The following is a 21,075-nucleotide window of genomic DNA, read 5'->3' as shown; positions in this document are numbered from 1 at the left end:
GTTTTAAAAATGAAAAAAAAATTTAAAAATAAAATTAGTAATTAAGAATACTTGTTATCATGCTAAGATTCAAGGACTGATATAAAGCTTACTTTAGGATAATATTTAAAAGTGGCATCCCAAAGCTTTAAAAGCTTAAGGATGGCTATTTCCGTAATAGGTTTGCACAATGTTGGCATTACGCCCCTTAGCCTCCTTATTCTACCTCATTTCTTTGCTTCACAACTGAGCCTTATTCCATTACATAGCATCCCACATCATCCTGTTCATTAGCTGTTAAGTAAGTTCTACCTTATTTCACATATTACCAATTTATCATTAAAAAAAACCTCTTTGCCTATCCACTTATGTTTCTATTTTTAACTGTTTCTTATAAATGACATATAATTGGAATTTGTGCTTTAATCCATCTGATAATTACTCGATTTTAACTGAATTCAGCCCATTAGCATTTACTATGTAACAAATGATAAAAAAACTTCAACTTATTCTCTTTTAAACATAAATTGTAGTATTTGTCTCTGAATATGTAACACATTCATTTGGTTCCAAAGTCAAAGGTACTAGCCTGACCTTTATCTATACTCCCTGGAAGCAACAAACAATATTACCAGTTTCCTATATCTTACCAGAGATGTGTTATGCACTTACAAGCAGATACTTTCTCATTTACACTTTCTCCAAAAGTATAACATACAGATTAATTGCTACTGCAAGGCTAGATGGTTTCCCCGAAGTGAATACACCTGTACAGCAACTAGGTCAAGAACGAAAATTCTTTTAAAACTCCAGTATTCCTTTGTGTCCCTTCCTAGACAATGTCCCAACCACTCTTCCACATCAGACTTCTGATAGGAGATTAATTTTATCCTAGCTATTCTTGGATCTTTGTATTTCCATATAAATTTTTCAATCAGCTTGCCTATTTATATAAAGAAAACTGACTTGGAACTTCATATATAAACAGAATCTTACAGTGTATTCTCTTATACCTGGTTTCTTTAGCTTAGCATTATTAGGGAGATTCATATTTTTGCATGCAGCTGCATTCACACATTCTCATTGCTATGTAGCATTCCATTGTATAAATGTACCACAGTTCATCTGTCCATTGCCTGTTAGTGGCATTTAGTTTGTTTACAATTCTTGGCTAGTAGGAATAGTACTGCTATGTATTGTATATGTCTTTGGTATACATATGCATTTAATTCTTTGGGGTAAATATTTAAGAGTGGAATTGCTGGGTCATAGTTTATGCATATGTTCAATGTTAGTAGATTAATACCAGTTTTCATAAATAGTTGTACCAATTTTCAGCCTATGAGTACTGCAACACTCTACATCTTTTACATTCTCATCTATGCTTGATATTATCATATTTTAAATTTTAACCATCTGGTGGTTGTGTACTGGTATTGCATTACCACTTAATTTTGCACTTCCCTGAAGATTAATAAAGTTGAGCAACCATTTCATATTTATTGACTAATTAAATTTTTTTTTAAATTTTTGCTCAGGTTATCTACTGGATTCAAAATTTTTTCTTATTCATATGTACAATTTTAAAATAAAACATTTTAGATAAGAGTCCTTTGTTCAATATACGTATTGTAGATAACTTTTCCCACTGAGTTGCCTTTTCACTCTCTTGTTAGTGGTCTTCTCATGAACAGAAGCTCTTAATTTTAATGTAGTCCAACTTATCAGTTTTTTCCCTACATATTTCATGATTTTATTTTCTGTTTAAGAAAATCTTTTTATCCCAAGACTGTGAAGATATTCTGCTAGGTGTTTCTTCTAAAAGTTAATTTACCTTTCACATTTAGAGCTACAATCCTTCTGGAACTGATTTTCAAATTTGGTGTGAGGCAGGGGTCACAATTCAGCTTTTTCCCATGTGGATTTTCAATTGACCCAATGTCATTTATTGAAATGATGATACTTTTAATTAAGACTGTACTGTTATTAATCAGGAGACTATATACTGTGGATTTGGTTTTGGACTGTACCCTGTTCCATTTGGCTGTCAATCCTTATGACAGTACTGTACTATATTACTTATTGGAGCTTTATATAAAGTCTTAATATCTGGTACTAGTAAAGTCCTTCATCTTTGTTCATTTTTTTTTCAGGAGAGTCATGGTATTTTTGGACCTTTGCATATCCATATGAAGTTTATAATCAGCTTTCCAATGTTCACATACACCAAAAACAAAAACAAAAAAACTAGTTTGCTATAATTTTGACTGACTTAATATGGTGAAGTCTTCCAGTCTATGAACCTGGTACACCATATTTACTTAGGCTTTTTTCTCTCAATGTTTTATAATTTCAGAGTAGAAGCCTTGCACACATTTTATTGGATTTATCCTCTATGCACCTGACATTTAAAAAAAAATCACTAAATGAAATCAGTTTAAAATTTAATTTTCTATTTGTTCAACATTTTCTACATGTCCTTTGGTGAGCTTATGGACATGTCTCTTGGCTATGCTCCTAGGAGTGGAATCACCATGTCACGAAATATATACACATTCAGTAGAGTAGGCACCATGAAACAGTTTTCCATGAAGATTTGAGGAGGGTTCCAGAGTTTTGGTTACATTGTTTTTTTTGCTCTAGACACTGGCTAAATGCCTATATGTAGTTTGAAAAAGTTCACGGAGCTGTGCACTTAGGTTTTTCTGTACATTATAGTTTTTAAAAAGTTTAAAACAAAAAGTGATGTATACCTTTGAAGAAGAATCAGGATCCTTTCCATTAAGAAGACCTAATACTTGATTAAGACATGAAGAAAAGTGCTCATACCTAGGTTTAAAATAAAAATATATCAAATGATAATTATGAAATTAATACAGTAAAAAGGATTTATGTATAAGATAAATCATATTGTTCAGACAAAAAACTAGTTTTGGGACAGATTAATCAAGATGTGTATTTTTGAAAAATGACATAACCTTATTTATCTAAGAAACACACACACCCACTCACCCCTTGTTACACTTTTACATTTCCAGCCAGGAAAGCAAAAAGAATGGGAATAAAGCACATCAAAACATTTCAATTTTAGTCTATTGTCAATCAGTAAAGTCCATGTTTACCAACTCTAAAAAGGCAGTCTTATTTATCACAAATTCATCTTGGTTTAAAGAAAAAGTCCTAAAATTTGCCAGAGAGCCATACCTGGTAAGATAATCAGCAATTTTAGGATGCTTAAGAAGATCCATCAGTAGATCAACTGAATATTTTCTAGTTAGTGTGCCATCACCGTTTATAAGAATATTAAATATTAGCTGAAAAGTCTGATGAATGTTTCGAGCATGGAATAGCTTAAAAACAAATTGGGAAAAGTATATTATCCAAAAAAAATTTAAGTTGACATCATCCTAAAACTTAACAAAGAGCCTCAATGACTTTTAAAGTATCAGAGAATATAAACTTCAGAATTATTTTCATAAATTACAAAAAAGTCATATTTACCTTTTCCCCAACCTCTTCGTTTAATGTCAAACTGGATAATATTGAAAGTGCAAACACAACCACAGTTAAACTACTATGGGCCAAGAAGCTTATAAGAGTTCGATAGAAAGATTTCACATTACTCTGAGGAAGAAAAAATTAAAAGATAAATTAGAATAAAAAAATTATGAGTGTTACATTTAGGTTTAGAAAGTATATCTCACACAGAGTAGGTAAACTTTTATTAAATATTATTATGAATCTAAGAGATCATTCAAGGAATGAGTGAGATGGTACATTCATACACTGCTTGTAGTAGTATAGATACGTACAATCTCAGTGAACAGCAGTGTTTAGTCATGGGTTTATAAGCACTTATTTTTCTCCAACAGTTCCATGGCTCAAAATAACCCCCGCCAACAAAATAAGAAAAATCCAGCACGTAAACAAATGAGATATTGTTTAATTTAAAATTATACTACTGCACAGCAAGGAAAGTGTTCACAAAGCACCTTAAAGAATCAATGAACTTTCTTGATTTAATGTATTTCTAACAGTGTAGTTTAGTTAACCTCATTTGAGTGCCTTCACTTATCACAAGTACTGGTCATGATGCTAGGCATTTACTCATGAATCTTTCTGAGAGAGCTGTAATTGATTTTGTATAACTAAGAGACTGAGGTAAATGAGATTGCCAATGGTGTGCCTCCCTGCCAGCACAAAATAATTTAGCATTTCTTGAATTATTCAGTAAGACAAATAATGGGATGCTATGGAGAATAAAACTACTAGTATTCAACAACTGTATTAACCCTTTACTTGTCTTAATTAAACATATATTAAATTTAGCTGGAATATTTCAAGATATTTATATGTCAATCTGATTCTTCATTAATTTTGATAGGTCAGCTGGATAACACATGAGAATTCTTGTTAAATATTTTTTAAAGAAAAAGGTGAATAAAATTTTCTTTAAGTATAAAACCCACGACAAAACAAGACAGAAACATTTCACAAACTTCTTACCAAAGTCTTTATGTGTGTTTGAACAGAAAGATTGTATCGACAAAGATTTGCCAATAATCCTAGACAAGGCATTGTTAACTCATCTTCAGAAGATTGACTGTTGTTTTAAGAAAAATAATAAAGACAAAAACATTAAGCTCCTTCTAAATTATTCAAAAATTATATAGTAATTTATACATTTAAATTCCTTCCTTTTTATAGGCAAAAAGAAAAATCTGACTAACATGTGAAGATTGTCAAGCTTTGAACAGTATTTGTCATTTATTTCATGTTTTGAAACTAAATGATCCTACTCAATTGCAGCATAGAAATAATTAAGAGACCATGTGCTATCTTATCAGTATATTCTTCTGTCAAGAAGATTAAACTAAACATGTAATATTCAGTTTCAACAAGTTTTTTTTAAATCAATTCATTTCATAAATTTTTGCTATGAAAATTAAAGTTGCTTTACTCCATTTGATCCTTGAAACCATCTCTGAGGAGTAAGCAAGAATCAGGGTCTCAGTTTAAAAAGTTGAAAAAAATTATTTAAGAAAAATTGAACTATTACATGGTTTTAGTTAAAAACAAACCAATAGATTATTTGGTTACATGTTTGGTTGCATACTCACATATGATCTATCAGGAATGTAATTAATTCATCTATATTGGCACCAGAATGGAAAATTTTGACGTTATATGTTAACCTCTGCAGAAGCTGAATACACTGAGAATAAGAAAATAGCAATGAATATAAATATATGAAAACATATTGTATGCTCGCAAGAATGAACTCCTGTGCGTATTCTGAGTAATCAATTTAGAAGGCAGAGTTTAGAGTAAGAACTTCTCCATTTCTTGAAAAGGTTTTATCTTTTTTTTTTTTTTAACAAATACAAGTAATGAGACTACTAAAAACCTTAAGAGTTCCGCTGCTGATTCACACATTTCTATACATTCTATCTCAAACAGAGCACCTTGTCAACAACCTGTCTCACTTAACCATCTTAAACTTAAATGCAAATTGAAACATACACATATTCCATCAATTCTAAGGTATACATTTTTTCATATTTTACCATCTTTAAAGGTGCATGTCAGTTTAATTTGCAATGTTTTTCCTTCTTACAACTGATGACATTTTAGGTTCAAGAAATTATTATGGGTAGAAGAGCTTTGAGTCTATGTTAAATAAAACCAAATCTATAGCTTCAATTTTTATAGAATGTTACACAGATTGAGGTTAGATGCCAACTCAAATTACAATTTGAATATAAATAGCTTACATCTCAAAATGCTGACATGTGTTTTTAAGTCTGTCAAAACAGCTATAATGTAGATTTGTCTTTCTTCAATAGTAGTATATGTGGATAAAATTCCCTTCTTTAGAAACTCTTAAATAGTAGTACATGTGTGATCAACCAGCTTTTAAATTTATTAATAGTGAGAACTGTGCCTCATCATGCAGTGTTACACCAGCATATAGTACACTATAAGTCAGTAGTTTATAACAGATACTATCAGTTTTGATCTGAAAATAAGGAAGGGAGAACAAGTATTAAGTGGAAAGTGCTGTGTGGGTGTATATACCTGCAAAAACACTGAATCACTGTGGCAAGTGCTGCTCCGACAAACCACTCCTGCCAGCACATTATTCAGGTTGTATGTATTCTGAAGACAGTCTCTGGTTTCACTGTCTACAGCTGTAAGTTAAAATAAAATCATACAAAATACATCATATATATATGTATATGGTCTTCATGGATGAAAGATAAATAATTTAAAATTTATTTTGTATTAAATTTATAATTATATAAAAATATCAAATATAATTTAGCTATTTTGTTTACAAATACCTTCCAGTTCAGAAGTTTGATTATGGTGGCTACTATATTGGACAACACAGAGAACATTTTCATCTATTTGACATGCTGCTCTATGTTACTACTAGATCATTGGGATTTTTAAAAATAAGCACGTATCAACTTTATAACCACACAGAAATATTTCCTCTCTACCCCTAAACACAAATCAAGAAAAAGAGTAACTGATGAATAAAAATTTAAAAACTAAAGATAAGGTAGGGAAAAACAGAAAAAGTAACACTTGTATTTTAGCTTTAGAGCTAAGTTCAGTATAGTCTATCAAAAAAGAATGATGTTAGGGGGAGGGTATGCTCAAGTGGTAGAGTGTATGCCTAGGATGCACAAGGTCTTGGGTTCAATTACCAGTATCTCCTCGAAATATAAATAAATAAACCTAATTACCCCCCCCAAATAAATAAATAAAATTAAAAAAAAAAAAAAAGAATGATGTTTTGATCACTAGCTGTGACTTTCCAGAGTGCTGTAGTCCATACTGGCACTATGTGTATGCATTTTTTTTTCTTAATTCAAAAGTAGGCTAGGAGGGTAAAAGCTCAGTGGTAGAGGGCATGCTTAGCATGCATGACTTCCTGGGTTTAATCCCCAGTACCTCCATTAAAAAGAAAAAGTAGGCTGGCATTTCCCAAGGTACATTCTTTTTCGTAGACCACTGACTCTTTAATATGCTTCAGATTCTTTGTTCCAATAATTTTAGTAAAGAATGCATATAATATTCCCTTTTCAAGAGATCCACAACACAAAATAATTCTAAGAGGTCCTGAAACAAAGAAATCTTCTGAATGTGAACCATTCTCTAAAAGATTCTATATCTGCCCTTTAAAAAAATTCATATATCTTCTAAAAAATAAAAAAGAGAAACTAACTATATTACCTAGTTGAGATAGCAAACTGATGATACTTAAGATCAGTGGTGCACTTATATTTGGGTCTTCAAGAAGCTCTACAAGGCAACTCAAGCATTCACTTGGTAGTATCTGATTTGATGTAAACAATCGGGTGAGCTTCTGTCCAGAAATTACCTAGAAAACAGTCATTAAAATGTATTACTTAAGAACTGGCAATTTTCATCTCTTCTCCATTTCAAATAAAAACCCAGTTCTTTCAGAGCACCATTGCCACATTCTTTCCCAATTTATTAAATGCATATGTGCTATTCTCTCTACATGGAAGGCTACCTATCCCTTCATTCACTAACTAATGTAATCCTGGTTTCAGTTTTGTTTCCTCCAGAAAGCTTTCTCTAATCCTCTTCCACTAACTAGGTTAGGTTTGCCTGTTATACTTACCCTATAGTACATTATACTTTTATTTCATAAATTAACAAGCTTTTGCCAATCTAGCAATATTTATCCTCCCAGCTACACTGATCACTCTATGAAGACATAGATTACATATCAACATTCTACTATCAATATACTTTTTGAATAAATGAAGTCCATACATTCATTCTACCTCATTTGAGGAAAGCAAATGGAAAGTGGAAAGCAGCTAAATTCAAAAGCTTAGCTATGTGATTAACTATATGGTTGCTCCTTCTGCTCCCTACCAGACAGTACCTGAGCCCAGAAGTTAGAGATTACAAAGAAGGAAGTTAAAACAATTTTTTAAGTAGTCAGGTCAGGCAATGAAAAATTTTATTATTTGTTATTCCACTTTTCACTTTTCTCTTATAACCCTATAAGCACACCCCCTATCTGAACCACCTCCCGAAAAGGTAAAGCTGGGATTGAAGTCTGGGAATAGTTGTCAGCCAGCCACTTATTTTCAAAACACTTTATGAGTATTATTCACTATTATGCATATCTTTTCTATAAAAATAAGTTACTTTAGAATTAGATTAAATCTGTTCTAAATGTTTTTATTTTAAAAGACTTAAAAAAAAAAAAGACTGTATTCAGGCTGTTTCAGCATCCCTCTTTCTTTCTTTTCTGTATCCCTCTTTTATTCCCTCACCCAGATGTCAGTTTTTCTTCTAAAGCTTTGCTGTTAAGAGATCTTCAGAGTATCTGTTCCCACAGAGTATGTGTTTTAACATTAAAGTAAAAGTCTATCAGACTGAAAAAACAGGTCCAAAGGCAAAGTTAGACACTGATGGTAAACATTTTGGGGTAAGGAACCTCCTGAGCATTGCCCTTTTGTCTGCTTATACAGCTAGCCCTCTAAAAGATTAAGATATTTTCTGCTATAAATACAATTTCCCTCAGGACTGGACCTGTATTTCAACAACATAAATATTCTAAGATATAATAATTATTTATTACAAGGTAAAATTAAAAAAAATTTACATATTTCCTCTTTACTCATACACACTGAATGTTTTAATGAGAATAGAATTTATTTCATTAATAACTAATACTCTAGCATTTGCTCTGGCCTAGCCATGGTTCTAGGTACCATATATATGTTATTTCTTTCATCTTCATAATAAACCTGTAAGTTGGTGCTAATTATTTTACAGATGAGTAAACTGAGGAACAAATAGACAGCAGTACAACTGGGATTTATTGCCCCTAAATCTATGCTTACAATCATTACCTAAGATTAGTGCTATGAAACACCAACAAGAATGAGACCAGCTCAGCTCTGCCAATCATAAAAAAATTCAAAGTTCAAGTTCTGCAAAAAGAAAAAAGTACTGCAGCAGAAGTGCAGCAGGATAGCAGAGTGAATAATCTCCTTTCACATGATACCCATCTCTCTTTGTATCCTCAGATGTTGCTCTCATGAGGTCTGCACAAAGATATTCACCATAATATTATCAACCAAAATGGTTAAAACTTAAAAATATAAGAACACCAAGGAGCAGTGTGGATAAATGACAGCATATATTGCTGGCTGGAGGGTACATCGGTGTAACTTGTGGAAAACTGGTAGACCTAAGAATTCCATTATGAGGTACACAAGAGAAATGAATACATATATCCACAAAAGTGTATTAAAATGTTCATAACAGCTTTATTCCTAATTCCACCCAGAACTGGAAAAACCCAAATGTTCATCAACCGGAGAATATACATAAACTGTGGTATCTTTGTACAATAGAATTTCACATAGCAATAGAAAAGAATGAAGTACTGGCATATGGACAACGTGAATAAATTTCACAGATTATATTAAGAGGAAGAAGCCAGACAAAGAAGTACGTTACGGATCCACTTATCCGAACCATAGAGGACAACTGAAAAACTAACAGGGTGCTGGAAATGTTCTGTGTCATGATACAGTTGGTAGCTACTTGAGTGTACACTTATTAAAAAAAAAAAACCATCAAGCTCTTCACTTAAGATGAATGCACTTTATGCAATGCACATATGTTCTCGCTCAATTAAACAGTAGATTTTGGTAAACCTCTTGAAAAGGCCAGGAACACAATCTCCAAGCCTCAAATTTCTCTTAAGTCTTTTTCAGTTCATGATAATACTTTGCTCAGATTTACAACATACCTGTTTATTCTCAAAAAGAGGTAACGTTTAAGATATGAATCTAGAATTCTTCACTCATAGTTCTTAAATAATACTGACAGCTCTGCTTATTTTGTGGCTTCTGGAGTCCACTAGCACACCGCTCTATCCTAATTGAGAAGCAAAGTGTTAGCATTTAACAGCCAACGCCTTCATTGTCAGGTTTGTAGGAATTCGTTGAGGTAATGAATGAAAAAAGAAAACAAATGTTCTTAGGAGACAGGCACCTGAAGTAGTAGGAGAAGCACTAGTGAAGTTTGAGAAGTTAGAGCCCTCCAGTTACAACAAAGGTCTATGTTACTGTGCCATTCACAGTTGCCTTCCTCCATAGTATCTTGCTAATCTTTGGTAATTTAGCCTTTTATCATAGGGTTAATACAACAATTAGAATATATTTTAAACTTATGTTCAATTCTATCTCAACAGAAGCTGCAACAGAGGATAAAAATAAGCTTTGATTGGGCTTAATTGTTTTTTATTAATCTGAGGTCAATATTAGTTGGAATTCCATGAATGCCTAACAAATGACAGGAGATTAAGAGCCTAAAAACAAACAGGATCCCAGAAAGCTGTGATTATAACTTTTAACACAAAATAAGCAAATCACTGGACACTAAGGGAAAAGTGACAGCAATTCATTATTTTAAGACTGAAAAACTGTGAGCAATATATTTTGGTAAAGAAAAAAGATTATGATTACTAGAAAGGGAGACTGCTTTTCAATCCAGAGAAAGCTGAAGTAATATTTTCCAAGCTCTAGTTCAACATGACTTCAAATAAAAGCAGTAAGCAACAGGTTCAAATTGTAAACTGCCTAAGGGATAAGAAATTATTCAAGTTTTAATCACCACTCCCCATCACCTCCACCTCCGAGAACTGCCATACATTCTGCGAAGGCTCTGTTACAATGGAAAAACCAAAATAAGAAGCAAAGGAAAAGATACAGCTCCGAGCTTTCTTCTCTACCAATTCCAAGCACAACTTAAATCCCTCAACCTTTTGTCCCACCCTCCCTCTTCCTAGGGTTTTCAGCAGTTACTCTTTCCTTGGGGGAATACGGACGGGCTGGCGGGTGGGGGTGCGTAGAAGACAGTGGGAATTCAAGGCCGACGTTCACTCTCCTTCTTTACGAATACAAAAGACAGCGGAGGGAGCGAGGAGCTATCCTTTGTTTTTTTAGGCTGAGGACGCTATATCCCGACCATTAAGTGAACTAGGAAGCCTATCGCATCCGCCACCCCGGAGCACCTCACCTCCAAGTGCCGCAAAAGCTGGGTGGCGTTCGCCTCCGACTTAACGGCTTTATACTGACTGATGGTCAGGAGCAAGGACTTCAAGCAGGCGGTGGAGTCCATGGGGACCCGCCACAGCCCTGCTCAGGGATACCACCACCCTGCCAGCACCGGCCTCCACCTTCGGCCGCGCTTTTTTTGATTTTCGGCCCCACCCACCTCGCTCCTAGAAGCTTCCGGTTCCGGTTGCGCTCCGGAAGTCCCTAGACAACCTAGGGACTACCCTCAATAAAGGGAAAGGAGGGGAAGCGCGGGGCGGTGGAGGGAAGGTGATGGGTGGGGGAGAGGGGAATGGTAGAGGCGCTTTGTGAGTCCGCGAAGAGGGTTAGGGGCCGTCCTTTCAGAGCCTCCCTTGCTCTGAACAGTCGCGAGGTTTTAGTTCGAGATCCCGTGAAGACGAGACATCTCGCGAGAGATGTAATTGCGGCTCCACCTGTGAAGGGGCGGTTGGATGCCGGGGTGTCCTTGTTCATCAGTGCGCTCTGCTTTCGTTTGCTTCCTCGGCCTTCACGCTGGATGGCCAGTTTTTCCTTTGTGCAGCATCCTCTACCCGAGAAACGGTCGCTTCCCCCTAGTCTAGACACGGTGAGGAGCTCTGAGGTGGAGAATCTTGGGCCCTAGATTTTGAAGCGGCCTGGGCGGGGCCTCTTTTTAAATAGCTCATATGTCCACCCCTTCTGCCCGCGAATGTTTGTTTCTCAGAGTAAACCTATGGCCATTAGGATTCGGTGGCAAATTAGTCATGCCCTTGTGATAGTTGTTGTCAGACTTTCGAGAAAGCTACTCTAGGTGACTCCTGGGCCAGGTATTGCTCCGGAGGGTGTTCTCGTTAGCGTCAGTTTTTGTAAGTGAAGGTATTTGTTTTTATCTAGCATGACTGATTTATAAATCTTGGTGTCTGCGAAAATGGCACTGTCGTTTGCGGGGTTTGACCAGAGATAATTAATATTATGCATGTGTATATAATGAGTCAGGCTGGTTCTGGCGCTTTTTGCTTTAATGTATGCTAATGTTGAATAAAGCTTTAAAAGCCAGTTTGGAGAGAATTGTAGGAAAAGGGTAGACGTCCTTTTAATTAAACCATTCGTCAGGAATCATGTTTTGTCAATTCAAAGTATATTTTACGTCACTATTTCTAAAGACAGGAATTAATTTTATATTAAAAACAATTTTAAAATTAAATCTGAAAGTTTAATTGAGGCATATATGTAAAAATCATTGGTAATTAATGTTTATGCATTCATTCTGTAAACAATTACTGATTGTATAAAGTGGGCTAGATCTGCAGTCACAGATCCTGCAGGGAAGAAACTGTCTAGTAAAGGAAATGTACTAAATAGATAGTACACAGGATTCACCACACAAATCAGACACCAAGCAGTTATGGTAAAGAGTGAAGCCAGGCTGTCTGCTTACAAATCCTAGCTCTACCATTTACTATGTGACCATAGGCAAATTTTCACTGCTTCAGTTTCTTCGTAAAGTAAAATCTGATTAACAGTACCTGTTTCATAAGTGTCCATGCAATAAATAATTAGAGCTTACAATAGGCTAGGCACTAATCTAGGCACTAGATTCAGTGAATAAAATAAAAATCCTGCTGTCATAAAACAAAAAATCCTATCATTACATTTGATAAGGGAAAGAAAAACAATAATTAATAAAAACAATAAGTTAAGGAAAGTGAGATGAAAAAAATAGAGAATGGTTCCTGCAGAGTAATGGTTAAAAAAGGTAAATGGGAGGTCAGGATAGAGAAATCAGCATTTAAGGAAAAACTTCAAGGAGTTGAAAAAAGAGCCATGCTCTCTAAAGGGAAAGATCTGTAGATAGAATAGCAAGGGCAAAGGCCTTGAAATGGGAGCCTGTCAATGGGAATTAGGAACAGCAAGGACTCCAGGATGGCTGGGGTAGAGACAGCAAGGGTAAAAGTAGTAGAGATGAAGTCATGTCAGGTTATCATAAAATGAGTTAACCAATGAAGAATTTAGAACAGTTGGCCTGGCGTAATTATGTTCTCAGCAGGTGTTACATCTTCATTCGTTGACGAATGAGTGATAACAGTTTGTCAGTATCAGACTTTTCACTAATAATGACAAGTCATCATCATCATTTTGAGTGGAGGGAAGAAGGTCAAAGCTGCTTGTTGTAAGTGCTATCTTTCTTTGAAATCCTTACATTTTAACTTGGGCAGTTGTAAAAATTTTGCGTCTCTTCTATAAGGTATTTATTTTATTGTAAATTAATGTCTTTCTCAAAAAAATCTTCACCAAAAATTGACATAGGGTACACAGGATGTGCAACCGTGGTAGCTCTGACATGTTTAGTTTTGGCCTATCCTAATATGAGAAATATAGAGCCTTATTTTAAGACCCCATAAAGGAGGTAAAGAAGGAGGAAATGAAGCTGGGTCTAGATGACTGAAGGCTTTATTAGCCTTGTGCTTGGACTCAATCCTGAATTAGTGGTGATCTCTGGTTTTAAACTAGGGTCTGATCTAGTTAGGTTTGTGTATTAGATTGATTACTCTGGTAGCTGGATAGGCTATGATTTGAGGATAAGACCAGAACTAGTAACAATATTTAATTTGCTGGAATCTTTCCAAAGGATAGCTAGGATAATTGAAATGGAGATAGCAAAAAGAAGACAAATTTAAGAGAAATAGGCAGGACTTAGTGAATGATTTCAAATGTGAAGAGTGAGGAGAGGGATAAAACTGGAAAGGATTCCAAGTTTCTAGTTTGGGTGACAGAGAAGATACAGAAACTGCTGAAGTAGTCAATAGTAAAGTACTCAGGTTGTATTTTATGTTCAGTGAAATTGTATGTAGTTCAACATGTAGTCTTGTATTATTCTCATTATATTTATTCCTGGGTATTGTATAATTTTTGTTACTGGTAGTAGGTTCTCTTTCTCCTATGCATTTTAAATTTGTCATTGCTACTGTTAAAAGAGAAACTGATTTTTGATACATCTTTCATCCAGCCTACTGACTAAAATCCCGTATTGATTTAGTTTTTCTTATTCTCTTTGATTTTCTAGCTATAAATCATCTGCAAATAATAATTTCATCTCTTCTAATATTTGTTGTCTTACTTTATTTCATTAGTGTAATTTCTAAAATATGGAATAATCATGATGATATTGAACATCTTAGTCTTACTACTTAATTGAATGGGAATGACCAGTATTTTAACAGTATAATTTGTGCTATTGATGTGAGATAAATATTCTTTAAAATGTTTAAGCAATTGCCCTTTATACCTGTTTTATTTAAAGATTTGCCAAAATGTCTACTAAAAAATTATCAGATGTTTACATATATATATATATATATCTTATTTTTCCCTTTGAAGTGGTAATGCAATGGATTATGTTGTTTTTATTCGTCGGATAATAATAGCTAACATGTATTGAGCATTTGCCATGTGCCAAGCACTGTTCTAACAACTTAACCATTTAATTTTTATGTCATGCTTTAGGTTTCTCATTTTACAGATGAAGAAATTGAGAGAGAGGTGAAATAATTACCCAACGTCACACAAGTAGTAGTTACAAACCTTCTATTTGATATGCTGCAAATATTTTATTCAGGATTTTATATTTATGTTTGTGAGAATTTAAAGTAATTTTTTTTATTCTCTTGGAATTTGGATTATATTGCTACTTTTGAAAAATAAATTGGAAGTTTTCCATCTTTTTTTGGTGCTATAGGGTAATGAGAATCACATACGAATCATCTGATTCTTGTAGATTGTGTACAACTGGCCTATAAAATCAAGCTTGATAGCTTATTTAGTGGTAGATCTTTAGGAAATATTTGAATTTGTAGTATGGTTATAGATGTGATTTTTTTTTTACCTTTTCTTGAGTTAGATTTGGAAATAAAAATTTTTTAGCATATCAACTATTTGTCTATATTTGAAAATTTTTTGATATGAAGTTGAATTTGTATTCCAGTAATTCTCCTAACTCTTCTTTGTTGTTTAAAATTTCCTTTTTCATTCTGATGTTAATCTGTTTTCTTAGTTCGGCTTTCCAAGGGTTTGTCTATTTTATTCAACTTTTCAAGAACCAACTTTTATTTAATTCTTGGTTTTTTTTTCCCAGAATCCCTAATTTTACTTTTATCTTTAACAATTCCATCCATATACATACATTTCCCTTTATTTGTCCTTTTTATTGTTGTTTTAAAGTTGGAGGCTTAGCATATTTCCAAACCATATTTTATTAAAGATTATTCCAGAAAAATGTAAAAAGACCGTAGTTAAAGTGAACTTCTGCATTTTACTTTAAAGAAAGTTTAATTACTTTAATCAGTCAAATATTTTTTTAAATGTTAATTAATATTCATTTATCAAATATTTATTGAATGCTAGTTCTTTTTCAAAGGCTTAGTGTCTGTTGGGGAAGTAGAGAAACTATTTCTCTATTTAAGAGAAATAGAATGCTGTAGGAACACATGATATTTTTTAGGGCAAAATATTAAGTATCTGATTTCTTCATCAGGGATTGACATTAAATCTCTTTTCTTGTTAAGTTTTTATTGTTGTCTGTTCTTTATATTTGATATAGGTATTTTTCCCAATTTATAGTTTAGGAAACACATTTAAGGGAGTTAAACAAAATTTGCTTACGAGTTGGCAACTCAGGGGCTATGTAGCTCCTTTATTCTGAAAAAACTGGAAAAGAGCATATCTTCAATGCTGAATAGTAAAATGGAAATTTTTAATGTCTCATGACCAGGGTTTAAATCGTATTAGATGAACATAGTGAAGATATGAATTAGATTTTTAATGAAAGTGCAGAGTTTGTAGAATACTGAATGTTGTAATATGGGAATTATACCAGAGGTGTAAACACAGGGCTAATTGTTAATTCATTTACTGACCATACATTTAATGAGTGCTTGAGTGGCAGGTACATTTCTAGGTTCTGGGGATACTGCAGTGAATCAAATAGACAAAAATTTCTACCCAAGTAGAGCTTTTATTTTAATATAGGATATAGACAGTAAGCAAGATATATAAGTAAAATATATGAATGTTAGTAACAAGTGCTATGGAAGAAAAGAAAGGGAAGAGAAATAGGAAATATCAGAGTCAGGATAGGGTATTATAATTTTAGTTAGGGTGGAGTATTGATCAGTATTTGCTGCATAACACATCACCTCAAAACTCAGAGGTGAAAACCATGAGCATTTATTTCTTGGTCTGTTGGTTAACTGCTGTTAGTCTGATCTAAGCCTGACTTGGCTGGGTGGCTCTGCTTCAGCTGTTTTGTGAAGGAGAGATAACAAGAACTCAGTTTCAGTTACAGTGAGGTGTCTACTAGACATGTGAGAGCTGTTGAGTAGACTGTTGAGTAGACTGTTGAATATATTATTTGCGTTAAGGGAGAAGTCAAGGCTGGAGATAAAAATTTAAAGCCTCAAGACTGAATAATACAGAATGAGTAGGATAGAAAAGACTGAACCCCAAAGTACTTAAGTATTTAGAGATTGGAGAGATGTGGAGGAACCAACAAAGAACATGGAGACATAGTTGCCAGGGGACAAGGGACCTATCTTGACCCCATGGTTGTCTCTTGGGATCCATCTTAATTGTAGCATCTGGGCTGCTTTTGACTTATAAAGGAGGAATCAACAGAGAAGGCAGTCTTAATCTACACTGAGGGTCACTTTTTTACTTCTTCCTTCAGAGGCCTGGATGTATGCAGAAAAATCAGTGACTTCATTCTTTAAATCAATATTGAGTGCTTGAAGTAGGTACAGAAGGTACTGTTACTGCTGTAAGCACCAGTATTATAGCAAAGGGATTAAAAAACTTTCCTGACTTTGTGGGGCTTCCATGTTAGTGGGGGCATGAGGCCAAATGTAAAACTGAGCTTACTCAGTAGGCAGAAATAGCAGGTAGAACAAAAGTACCATTGGTCCAGGCTCCAAAGATTCAGGGCAAAGAATTCAGTGGTAAAAAAATTGGCACAGGTTTAGGCATGGGGTCATTTGGATACTATGTCCCCACTATGGGTGAAACAGTTGAAATATGTACTAATAGTAAATTGATTTTACACTACACAGAGCCAGAAAAAAAAAAAAAGTCTGTACAATTAATGTCAATTCTCACTTTGCAGAAATGTTAACCTTCACCACAAAGCCAGAAAACCTAAATAAACCAAAATTATTCTCCCTTTACAATTCTTCTTCTTCCTGTTTCCTTTCCTATCAAAAATTAAGATTCCGCTAATCTCTAAATGATTTGCCAGACCATAAAATTAACTTTCTCACTTTTCAAACAGTTCCTGATTTTTTCCCTATATATTTCACAATTCAACTCTGGGTTAAGAATAGAAGGTTTCGATAATTTGGGTCAATATTTTTGTCCCTTGATTTCTCATCAAGTTCACATCATATCTCAAAATCAAAAGTTTGCCTTTAAAAAACCCACAGAAGTACTATCCATTGTTTCTGAATCTAATTTTGTAGTTAAGTAAAGGTGAAAGTGAGATACTTTTATTTAAAAGTTATACTATTTTTAATAACTAGTATTTTCTGAAGTCCTACTTTGTGCAGAGCCAGGTCCTTTGCATATCTCCTTTAAAAAATTTTTGTCCTTTAGGAAATAGATACTATCGAGTTTATGAAATCTGTTTCCTGAGTTAAAAAGTGAAGTTATTTTCTAAGATGGGTGTCCAAAGTAGATTATGGACTCCTGAGATATGTGAAACTGACTATTAGGATATGGGAGCAAATAGTAGAACTTATCTGTTTACTTATTTTAATCTCATTCTCTTTTATATTGTAGTGGTGCTTACAATAGCATGGATAACACAAATGAATTGCTATTCATGTATTCTCAGATTTACTTCCTTAGAAGTATGTGATCCAAAAAGAAAAGATTTTAGAGAAGTCTTTAGAGAAGTCTTCTAAAATCTTCTTAAGATCTCTAAAATCTTTAACCTTTAACAGAGTATTTGAACAGGTACTATATGTGGTATAGTATCTGGCATTGTTCTGAATTGTTTTGTTGATTAAATGAATTCTCTTAGCAAAAACTAATGTGAGTAGTATACAATGAAATATTAAACTGAGAAAATTAATTATCTTACAATATCATTTACAGACCAGGAAGGTCATGTAAATAGTTTTGTTTCTGTGTTTTTATGTGCATATTATCTACTTTAGTTCATAAATTGCACACTAAGCTTATTATAAAGTCAAGTATGTCACACTTAATGAGACTAGTGTAAGGAACATGGAATTTGCAGTTTCACTAACTGGGACATGAATTCCTGCTCTTATTGATTTATTAGCCACGTAAATTCTCTAAGCCTGAATTTCTTAATTTTTAAAATGGATGACAGTAATACATTTTTCAAAGTTGTGTGGAAATCAGATGTGTAGTCAGGATGCCTAGATGTATAGCCTAGACCCCTGCTGAAAATTAATCTTATTTTCAATGAAACTAAAGTTAATATACCCAGCTTATTTCATATAATGGAAGCCGAAAGCTTGATCTACCTTCTCATCTAAACCCTTCTTACAAAAGTAAGCCTTTCTGAGATAATGAGAGATAGCTACTTTTCTTATATATGTGGGATCAAGTTGGATTTGGGTAAAGTCATTGGTGGTGGAGGAGTCCAGTACATATTGTGTTCTCCATTCCCTGCATGTATCATGTCTCAACATTCTGTCTTGTTTCCTTTTTTCATTATTGTCTAACAATTCTAATGACAACATAGTATTTTTAAATTGCTGAAAATATTGCACTTTTGAAGAGTTTGTTTGGGGGTAACAGGGTTCTTTCAATGGTCCTAGTTACATTTCTGAGCAGCGTGGTTTTGGCAATGCTACCTGAAACTGATGGGTAGATAAATATCTGGATTTTTTTCAGGTAAATTCTAACCTGTGCATATTTACTGTAGGTACATTTCAAATATTTATAACAAATTAATGTGTATGTTTTGTAGGTTTGCCTGTGTAAGTCCAGGGATAACTGACTGAATAGATCTGAAGAGAACTGAAAACCTACTTCAGGCAAGATGCTAATTTTGGCATGGATATTCCCTATGTTGGCAGATTTATAAGGATGGGGCATTGGGTATGCATTGCAAGTTTCTTGCTTTCTGGTACAAGCTGCCTGATAGTGCTAACAATGATCTTTGCTAAATGGCAAGAGCTGAGATAGACAGTGAGTATCCTGGTCATTTGAGGCAGAAAATATCTTCGGTTCCTGATAACTTTGGCAAAGATATTCTAACCATTGTCTGTTAGTCCTGGAGTTTAATTAAGCAAGCTATATATTTTTTCCTTGAGAGAAAATATTGTTTTGGCCTCCCTTGTCTAAGTATGTTCATTTTGAGGCTTTGCCAAGAACCTAAATAAATACAAAATGGAAGAAATTAATGAAAAATTAGAAAACCAAATAGTCAGTAGATTTTGTTCATTCTTCACACAGCTAATAACACTGGTGGTACAACCTGTTATTCTTTGAGTCTAACCTGATGGTCCTAGCCCTTCTTGTTTACCCAGTGCTATCTAGCATGTGAGAAATAAAGGTTTTGAAAGTTCTAGAGCCACAGAGCACCTGCAAAAAATAGTTAGTTTTGATTCTAAGGAACTCCCATCACAAATATCTTGAATTGTTCTTAGAAACTGTCCTCTTCATGGTTTTTTTCAGCCTTGAAGTGGTTACTATACTTTCCATATGTGGCCAAAACATCTCATATCTCAAAGGAGTTTTTGAAATTCTTTTGGCAAAATTTAGCAGAGTGATAACTAGCATTGTCAGAGTTTGCTTTATTAACAGACCCATGAAATTCTGGAGTACATTGAATTCAATACTGAAATAGTAAATCCAGCTTTTTAAGATAGGTTTCAAAATTTTACCAAGATGCATGTTCAATATTGTTTATTGCAGCATTGTTTATAATAGCAAAAAACAAACACACACAAATTGGGCACAATTGAAGTATTTATCAGTAGTGGTCTGGTAAAATGATACATTTATACAGTGGCATGCCATGCAGTTTAAGGAATATGGCAGATGTATATGTGCTGATGTGAAAAATGCGAGGGGCAAACATGCAAAGTAAGCTGCCATGTGTGCCATTTGGGATATAGTTGAAAAGTGTTTTTGTCCCAAATCTTAAGTCTAATTATTACCATTCCTTTTCATACGATAGCATTTCTCCAAGGTAGAGAATTAGAAGGAAAGTGAACTGATTTTGACACAAATTTAAACAAAATTAAGTGAAGATGATGATAGGAACACTTACATAGTTCTTAATATATATATGCCAGGTATTGTTCTATTACATGTTTTAAACATTTACTCTTCACTACAACTCTGTGAATCACATACCATCTTTATCCCCATTTTTCAGACGATGAAACTGAGGCACCAAAGTGTTAATTAATTTCACATAAGTTTGCATGGCTAGTATGTGTTGAAGCAGATTTACATACCCTTGCAGACTGGTTCCAGTGTCTCTGTGCTCTTAACTACCAGTTCTGTATGGCCTCTCAACTTACATTTGATGTTGTTGGAAACTTAATGAGATACATTATCATTTCTCTTCCTTGTAGACAAATGATTTGTTGTTTGTGTTTATACATAATACCTAATAACAGGATGGTCTTTTTTATTCCAGGGAACAATCTGTTTTATGTTCATTTAGTTAATCTTTTCCATTTTAACTCACTCATTTAGTTATGTAATTCTCAACTGGGGGCAATTTTTCCCTCAGGAGACATTTGGCAGTGTTTGGAGACATTTTTGGTTGCTACAGTGGGGCTGAGAGGTGGGAGAGAGTTGCTACTGTCATATACTGAGTAGCTGGGGATGTTGCTAAACATCATTAAAATGCATAAGACAGCTTTCTATAACCAAGATTTATCTAGCCCAAATGTCACTAGGGCCAAGAAACCCTGATTTAATGGGCATAATAAAAATTTTCAATAATTGAATT

General features: G+C 34.0%; 2 protein-coding genes across 7 annotated transcripts in view; one reads left to right on the top strand and one right to left on the bottom strand.

Annotated features, from left to right (window-relative positions):
* The window catches only part of CIP2A (cellular inhibitor of PP2A), a 31,856-nt gene extending 20,464 nt beyond the window's left edge, over window positions 1–11,392 (bottom strand). Inside the window, exons 1-8 of the mRNA XM_010978401.3 lie at window positions 11,068–11,392; window positions 7,225–7,372; window positions 6,058–6,170; window positions 5,100–5,194; window positions 4,486–4,582; window positions 3,481–3,603; window positions 3,184–3,329; window positions 2,733–2,808 (exon numbers count right to left, since the gene is read on the bottom strand). Of these exons, the coding sequence (XP_010976703.1) occupies window positions 2,733–2,808; window positions 3,184–3,329; window positions 3,481–3,603; window positions 4,486–4,582; window positions 5,100–5,194; window positions 6,058–6,170; window positions 7,225–7,372; window positions 11,068–11,169 (900 nt within the window). The 5' untranslated portion in view covers window positions 11,170–11,392. The remainder of the gene's footprint in view (window positions 1–2,732; window positions 2,809–3,183; window positions 3,330–3,480; window positions 3,604–4,485; window positions 4,583–5,099; window positions 5,195–6,057; window positions 6,171–7,224; window positions 7,373–11,067) is intronic.
* Window positions 11,393–11,505: 113 nt separating this feature from the next.
* The window catches only part of DZIP3 (DAZ interacting zinc finger protein 3), a 104,206-nt gene continuing 94,636 nt past the window's right edge, over window positions 11,506–21,075 (top strand). Inside the window, exons 1-2 of one of the 6 annotated variants that reach the window (XM_064495675.1) lie at window positions 11,506–11,691; window positions 19,075–19,205. The gene's annotated coding sequence lies outside the window, so the exon portion shown is untranslated. Of the gene's footprint in view, window positions 11,692–11,734; window positions 11,951–12,731; window positions 13,255–19,074; window positions 19,206–21,075 lie in introns of those variants that run through there. The other 5 variants (XM_031456109.2, XM_010978399.3, XM_031456111.2 and 2 more) reach the window with 5 other exon arrangements.

The sequence above is a fragment of the Camelus dromedarius genome, chromosome 2 (assembly GCF_036321535.1).
Source record: "Camelus dromedarius isolate mCamDro1 chromosome 2, mCamDro1.pat, whole genome shotgun sequence".
Taxonomy (NCBI): Eukaryota; Metazoa; Chordata; class Mammalia; order Artiodactyla; family Camelidae; genus Camelus; species Camelus dromedarius.
The sequence above is the reverse complement of the archived record's forward strand: the minus strand, read 5'-3'. Positions and strand labels throughout refer to the sequence as shown.